The 8,588-nt window shown below is 34.0% G+C and overlaps 1 protein-coding gene across 1 annotated transcript; it reads right to left on the bottom strand.

The window, feature by feature from the left end:
• Positions 1–3,345: 3,345 nt before the first annotated feature.
• Positions 3,346–6,315, bottom strand: Pabpc5 (poly(A) binding protein, cytoplasmic 5). Its single transcript, NM_053114.2, has 2 exons — positions 6,211–6,315; positions 3,346–5,674 (listed from the first exon to the last, which is right to left on the bottom strand). Exon 2 carries the CDS (start codon positions 5,519–5,521, stop codon positions 4,376–4,378), a length of 1,146 nt encoding a protein of 381 aa, NP_444344.1. The 5' UTR covers positions 5,522–5,674; positions 6,211–6,315; the 3' UTR covers positions 3,346–4,375.
• Positions 6,316–8,588: the final 2,273 nt, after the last annotated feature.

Here is an 8,588-nt window from a genome sequence, read left to right as displayed (position 1 = left end):
GTGAGACATATTTTAAAATTAACTGTGCTTTTTAAGCATCAAAGTACTTGGGTTTATGGTTTAACTTCATAAGAATTAGAAGGCCAGGCATGATGGTGCACACCTTTAATCCTACGACTCTGGATACAGAGGCAAGAGGATTTCTGTGAGTTCAAGGCCACACTGGTCTTCATAAAGAGTTCCAGGCCTTTCAGAGTTTTGAGACACTGATTTAAGAAGAAAAAACAAAACAACAACAACAACAAAAAAAAAAAAAAACAAAAAGAAAAAACAAAAACAAAACAAATATCCTTTAGACCTGGAGAGATACCTCAGTACATTAGATCACTTGTTGCTCTTGCAGAGGACCTGGGTTCAGTTCCCAGTATCAATGTGATGATGGTTCATAACTATCTGTAACTACAATTTCAGAGGACCCTTTTCTGATTCCCACAGGCACTAGGCACACATGTGGTGCATAAACGCACATGGAGATAACATATTCATATACATAAATTAAACTAATAAAATTTTGAAAAGCAAAAATTATTACCATTAATATTTGGATTGCATCAGGCCTTTTTATTTTCAGATTTGCTCCCATAGCTTGAGTATTTCTAAATGTTTGTGATGATCTACTGAACATAGACAGGATACATTAACTTTAGTGAGTGTATAAGAAAATACTTGTTATGGTATGTTTCATTAGTCGTAAACAATATTCATATTTCAAAAGCAAAATACCCCCTTGAGAAATCCAAATTAATTTTTAAAGGTATAAAAACTTTATTATACATTATATTTTGTTGAATGATTAGTTCTATATAAAGATTTCTTCTGATGACCTAGAAAATAATACCTTTTATTACCAGCACTCATTCGTTTTCTTGGAGACTGATAAAGAACCAGGACCTCTTTTAAAAGGCCCTAAATTTTGAAATTTAATGACTGATATGAATTAAATAATTTCAAAGGGGCAAGAATTATTTACCCCAGAATTACTGTGATTATACACTTCAGCACAGAAGTTAGACATTGTGGAATCTCATTGACCTTCAAAAAGTATGTAATTAACTTATAAAAATACATATTTTTAAAGTTACACTAACTATAACACACTTTGCATTCATGATATGCTTATCAATTAAATGGTAAATAACTATAGCAATATGGTAAGAAGACAGAGATCACTGATAAAAACTTAACACTTAAACACGGACTTAAACGACAGTCTAACCACTATAAACCAATGAAAGTATTTTGTCAGTTCTCAACTATATTTTCATATGCTACTTAAAATCTCCTTGATCTCATTAAATGCTAAGGAAAAACTGAAAAATAAACAAATGGAAAGGTATGTCTTATGTTGTTAATTCATTCATTTACAGATAATGGAATACTGTGTTTTAGGTATTATTATAGGTGTCAAACACACTTTTATCATTTATCTTCAGTCATTTATTGGCACATTTCTAATTGCTCTCTTAGATTTACTTGTAAGAAAGATGATATTTAATACACTTACAGCTTTGTAATTAAAGAAAAAAATAATATTGCTTCTCTCAGCCCAAGCTAAAAATTTCACTTACATGTACAACATCTTTCTTTTTCCTAAATTATTTTAATAAACAAGAGTATGTGTAAAATCTCTTAGACAAAAGATCATCCCTCTCTCCCAAATTTTGATGATGATGACTTTTATGAACAAATATTCTTATATTTTCCCCTGGGCATATTTAGAATTTTACCTAGTGACTACTTTGAAAAACTTAAGGAAAACCAAACTTGAATTACACAGTCCACGATTAGCCAAACACTAACAATATATGTGTGTGTGTGTGTGTGTGTGTGTGTGTGTGTGTGTGTATTGTGTGTATGTGTGTGTTTACTAATTATGCCCAGAAATGTTGGGCAATAAGCATTATAGATCTCTTTGCCAGTGATTTAAAATATTTACTTATATTGTTCCTCTTTGAAAGTCTATTATAAGTAGCTAAAACTTAAGAATAAGACTGAAAATACTCACATGTTTCTATTTAATGACAGATTTACTTTAATATGTATTAAATTTTCAGCAAATGAATTTTCAATATTTCATAGAACCTCAGCATGTTATTTTACTTGTGCATGGGAATCCTTAATTTTGCCTGCCATTTATAGACTGATCTTTGGACTATAGTAATACTTAAAATATAAAATTCCAAAACCATCTATTAAATGGCTATGCTTGATATTTTTGACTTTCGAAAACTCTTCATAACTTTGTATTCAACCTTAACTTTTTAAAGAAACTTGCTAAGAGTGATGGTTCATGCTTGTAGCTATAATTTAATCATGATAGTTTTCAAAATGAACACAACATATGATATATATTTGCCATTGTATCTGTTTCAAGTTTTATGTATTTTTATGGTTGCAATACTATAAAATAGGTTCCTCAAGTATGCTGATTATCTTCTGTTGATTTTTGTGTTTATATAAATTTAGATATAGAAGATATGTTGAAAGTGTTCCACATTTGGTGACATCTATATTGTGTGTTTTAATTCTCTGGCAGTTTTAAGCTCTAACATATTATTAAAGTCTCTGTTTATCTCATAACTAAGTGTTTCCAGAATAAAATGTTCAACATGATATAGTTTACAAATTTAAAAAAATATTGAATAAAAATTTTATTCAATATAATACATCCTATATTAAGGAAAATTATGAAGTTCCTAAAATTATAGCATTTATCAACATCCATATTTACTGATATAAAAAGTAACTATGGTTCAATTTAAAATAAAATATGAAATAATACATATTGTATTGTTATAAAAATGGAAATACACTTAAGATAAAGATATTAAAGGATATTCACATAATAAAATTAATAATGATTCTTTCTATAATGATTGCAGATTTTATGATCATGATTATGTTATATTCATAATCAATAAATCAGTTATTTTCACTTTGAAAATACTTGACTATTTGTATATTCATAACTGAATATCATTACATAGGAATATTTTATTTCCATTTTATGTTCAAAAAAGATTTAAAATTGTATACTTGCTTTATATTATTATAAAATGATGATTCATCTGTAAAGCAATAAAAACAATCAGCAGATAAGAGACATCAAACATGTTCATGTGATGGGTTCTGCTGCATGAGTAAATCATAAATTTTAAGAAGGTTAATTCAAGTTTCGGAAAAAGTGCTTATTTTTCTAATTGTCAATCATATTTGTACTGGTGTTAAGTGTTACCTGGATTTAAATTGAAAGTGAAAAGAGATTGCCCTGTGTGAAAAGTGGAGAATTTGTAGTATAGAAGTTACATGATACAGGAAGTAGCTGTAGAACATTTTTTTCTTTGTGTGAATCAGCATATTTTAAGTAGTCTGAATTAGTAAAGAATTATTTGGAGTTGATGATTCTCACATAATGGATGAAAAGGTATGACCTAAATAAGGGAAAACATATTCCTTAATAAAACACATGTCAGTGTTTGCCAGTGGATATATTCAAACATGACAAGAAACAACATGTTTTAGTTTTACAGCAGCAGTGTATAAGGTGTTTAAAGGTAAAAGTGAGTTAGTACACTAATAAATGTTTCTGTTAATTTAGCATAGTCTACCTCTATGCATTATACACATTTTGAAAACAAGTGTTAAGAATTACTTTTAGAGTATCTTCAAATATATCTCTTGGCAAATATTTTTGAGACCCTCACATTTTAAATAGATATTTATCAATGCAACAGTTTTTTTAGAAGTACTGATTAAGAAACAATAACGTGATATTTATAAAGATAAATCCCAATAACTGGTCAAAGTTGCTAACAAATCTGTAGTGTGCACTTGATACAAGAAAAACAGATACAAAAAATAAAGGAAAAATGCCTCATATGTTTTAAGTACTATTCAATTTAAATCATAATTTAAAATGAAATTATGGAGAAATTTTAAGTGGCCCCTATCCATTCACTTTTTCTTTAAAAAGCAACGGTTGACTTTTCACTGTGCCAGAATCAGAAATAAGGAATCTCTTAAGAATATTTTCATAGAAGAAATTAAGTTAGTATTATGAAAATAAAGAAAATATAATCATTTTCCTCATTCAGGATACTTAGAAAAAATAAAGATGATAAATTTTATTCTAAGGATAAAGATCTTATAAAAATTGTACAAAATGACATTTTACATTTATAAATTATGTTTGTCACCAAAATGAACAAGATTTTCTATGTATACTTTGTTTCCAAAAGAAAGTGTCATAAAATAAATAAATAAAATAAAAAGAAAGAAAACAAACCTATGAATTGAGAGAAAATAACCTCTGTCACAAAGGAGCCCAAGCTATGTAGGCACTGGCTAAGGCTAAACAAATTGCTCATAGTAATTTTCACCACCTGTGCCTAGCTTGCCCCAGAGTGACATGCAATGTCTTGGAGCCTATTATGCGACCATTCATTTCATCCACTGCTTTGCACGCCTCTTCAAAAGAAGAAAAGCAGACAACACCAAACCCTTTTCCTTGTCCCACTTCCATCATCACTTTGGCTCGACTGATTGATCCAAATGAAGAAAATTCCTCCTTTAGTTTCTCATCATTGATGGTCTCATCCAAGTTCTTAATATAGATAGGCACTCCTGAAGGCCTATTTTTTTCTTTTAATTTCAGCCGTTCAAATCTCCGCCTTAATTCAGCCAGGCGTTCAATTTTCTTCTGTGCTCTCCCTACACATAGGACTTTCCCATCTATTGACTTGCCATGCAGTTCTAGCACAGCCTTTTGGGCAGCTTCATGTGTTTCATATCTTACAAATCCAAAGCCTTTAGATTTCCCAGTGGCATCTCTTATGACTTTAACACTCTCAGTTGGCCCATATTCACTGAAAAGTTTGTTTAGTTTTTCATCATCAATGTCATCTCCAAAGTTTTTTACGAAAACATTGGTAAATGTTGCTCTTTCTCTGGTTCTGACTTCTGCTGCTCTCTCTTCAGGAAATTTGAATCGACCAACATATACCTGGCGGTTATTGAGCCGCACTCCATTCATGTGCCAGATAGCCCTATTGGCAGCAGCAAGGCTATCGAAGTGGACATAAGCATAACCCTTAGAGCCATTGTCATCACATACGACTTTACAGGAAAGAATGTTCCCAAAAGCCGAAAATAAATAAAATAAGGCCCTATTGTCTATGGTCTTATCCAAGTTTTTGATGAATATATTTCCAACTCCAGACTTTCTTAAACGGTCATCTGGCTGTGACCACATGAGGCGAAATGGTTTACCATTAATTAAATCAAAATTCATTGTGTTCAATGCCCATTCAGCATCTGCAGGAAAGCGGAAATTAACATAACCATAACCCAGGGGGCTGCGGGTCACTGGGTCACGACAGATTCTAGTGAAGCGCAGAGGGCCAGCAGGTCTGAACTTCTTATAGAGCATGTCCTCTGTGACGTCAGGGTCCAAGTCACCTACATACAGGGCAGCCTTGAGGTACTTCTTTTTCTTGCCAGCAGTATTAGGCTCCCCACTCATCTCTGAGCACTTAGAAGATGATCTCTTGGGACAGAGTAGGGAGGGGGTGCACTTTTTCTAATCTATAGGCCAAACAGCTGTTCTTGAACAGAAACAAGCCAAGGCAGGTGAAGGGAAGCTAAAAGCAGACTCAGATCACTGTTGAGGCTGAGGCTGAGAAAATGAAGTTCAGAAACAGCTGGTCAGCAGGCTCAGAACAAATACATCAGACAAAAAGGCAACCCAATAAGCAATCTGTTCTCCATAAGAAGACTTACAGATTTTTACCCCTTCAGATTTAAAATCAGTTTCAAAAGCCTGTATTACAAATGCAATATTCCCTACCCCTTTATAATTAAAGATATCACCAAGGGTCTGACTGGTTCCCCACATCTAGCTTCACCAACAGAGGCCTTGTGACTGGCTTTCTGCAAAATCATAGGCCTTGAGCTCCTGTGGGTTTAAACATGTCAGCCACCCAGAGCAAGGGACCAAGTGTGTATTCCTCCGCCTGCCTATGTCAGGAGGGCTTGCAGCACACTAAGGCCTCTCTGCATTCAGCATCAGCTAAAGGGCACACAAAACACTTGGTGCACTGGAACTGGCAGGCAGGCTGCTGGCAGCCGATCACACAGAGAGACAGACACACAGAAACATGCGTAGGGAACGGGAGACCGCCCATATCCCCAAGATGACCACTGGGTACGGACCGAGTGAGGCGCGGTGATTTCTGCAGCCTGAGGCTCTCTCCGCAGGTCCGGAGGGACTGACTGGCAGCCGCGCCGCTGTGCTCAGCTCTGACGCGAGGCTGGTTTGGACAGATGCGGGGCGGAGTCAGCAGAGGAGAGCAGACGTGCCAAGGGCCGCCCCAGTGGGGACCAACGGACAGAGATTGCTTCTTGCAAGACAGAGCTACCAAAGAACCCAGGGATCAAGAGATTGTAGCTGCGCTAAGGAGGACGGGCGGGGCGTTAGGAAACCCGGAACCTTGCACTGGCTTGCTTCCCGCTTGCTCTGAGGGGAGAGAGAGAGAGAGAGAGAGAGAGAGAGAGAGAGAGAGAGAGAGAGAGAGAGAGAGGAAGAGAGAGAGAGGAAGAGAGAGAGAGGAAGAAGGAGGAGGAGGAGGAAGAGGGGAGGGAGGGAGGGAGAGAGGGAGGGAAGGAGATTTTATTTATTATTATATTTAAGCATACTTTATGGTGCTTAGTTCAATATGACAAAACTGGTTATAATCAGAGTAGAAAAAAAATCACATCTGCTTTTCTTTCTTTCTTTTTTTTAAAAGGAACTCCTTCCCCCACTTTTAGTTGGGGTCCTGGGTGTTTTCAAAACAGACACAGGGTTTCCATTTATATCAGTTCATGATAGCTGTGTCAGAGGTCCAGGGTTAAATTATCACCATGTCAAAAAGAACAGGGATGAGCTTGGTTTTTACCCTTACTCCATTAATCCTCCATAATGGTAGAATTATCCTCAGGTAGTAGGCAGAGGTCTTTTCTTTGCTCCATTGATATTAAGGCTTTAAATGACTGGAGAGCCATAAAATAGCGTTTGATGCGACATAATGCAAGAAAACAGTGACATTTTTTTAACTGCATTCAGGTTGAATATTTACAAAGTCACAGTATATAACCTTAAAAAAGTGCACGAAAACTGAAAACATATTAACATCCTGAGATGAACTAAGGATGTTAGGAGATAAGGACTTTCAAAAGTTCATTATAAATCTAGGTATGGATTATCAAATTTAAAGCATTACATTACAAAAAAGAAAGTTACTGTATAAGCTCATCTATTTTCTATCATCTATCTATCTATTTATCTATCTATCTATCTATCTATCTATCTATCTATCTATCTATCTATCTATCTATCTAAAGTATGTTAATGGTGGCATTATGGCACTGAAGAGCTTCAAGGACTGTAATCAAATTCTTAGAATTCTTAACAAGCTGTTTTGGCAGGAAAGTGTGACAAGGTTTCCAGACTTTCTTTGAATGTGCAAAATCCCCTCCAAACAGAAAGTAGGGACCTTTGAACCATCTTTCCTCCACCAAAGAAAATGAAAATGAATAATGTATCAGTATTAGTATGCTAGAAAAAATCCTAACAAGAAAATGATATTGTGTGTTCTTATCAAGAATTTATTAAAATATCAGGCTAAATTTAAGTGCTCGTTAGCTTTTTTGTTTGTTTTGTTTTGTTTTGTTTTGTCATTTCAATATACTTGATTGAATGGCTTTTACCCCCAGTAATTTGTAAAATAATGACTTTTTTTGTTGTATTCTTTATCCCTATGCTTGTTACTAGGGTTCTTGCTTAACCAAGACAAGGAAGTTAGTTATAAGAGAAAAACAGAGGAATAGAACAAGCTACAGTCTCCCTAGTTAAAAATAGAGACCAAAAGTAAAAAGGCTTGTATACATATCATTGCACTTTTGCTTTTATGCATATTTAAAACAAAGTTTTTTTTTTTCTGGGTGATAGAACATAAAACATCAGTGAGTACATTTTTTTTTTACCATGTATGACTATTTAGGTTTGATCCACAGCACCACTCAAAAAAAATTGTATATATTAAAAATAGAATGAATACACACACACACACACATACACACACACACATGATAAAACGGATTGATCATATTTTCTCTTAAAATATAAGTTTCTATGCAAAACAACAATAACATACCACAATCTCATCACTAACAAACATTGCATTTTAATTTGTTCACCTAGCCATCTAAAATGCCCATAATGTATTTCATTTATCCAGACTTTTTCTAAGATTAAAGGAAGAATTTGGTTGTTAACCTATTTATATCTAGCAAATCTATAGAGGTTATGACAGTGCAGCAAATTTTGGGCAACAAAAATCAGATTTCACAAGTCCTAAACTACTTTAGAATAAATAATTTTTACTTTAGTACATTCATTCATCTCAGAATAAATTAAATGCTGGAGTGAAAAGCATTTGGGGCCATAATTTGTTCAATCATGTCAACACTTGGATTGAAATGTCTCTGACTTTCAAATATCAAATATATTAGTAAACAATCAAAACATTTTTTCTTACAATTTGTTACAC

This window comes from Mus musculus, chromosome X, assembly GCF_000001635.26.
Source record: "Mus musculus strain C57BL/6J chromosome X, GRCm38.p6 C57BL/6J".
Taxonomy (NCBI): domain Eukaryota; kingdom Metazoa; phylum Chordata; class Mammalia; order Rodentia; family Muridae; genus Mus; species Mus musculus.
This window is presented reverse-complemented; position numbering and strand designations above follow the sequence as displayed.

Coding starts and splice junctions, on each gene's coding strand:
- Pabpc5 (NM_053114.2), bottom strand. CDS start 5,521: ATGAGTGGGGAGCCTAATACTGCTGGCAAGAAAAAGAAGTACCTCAAG.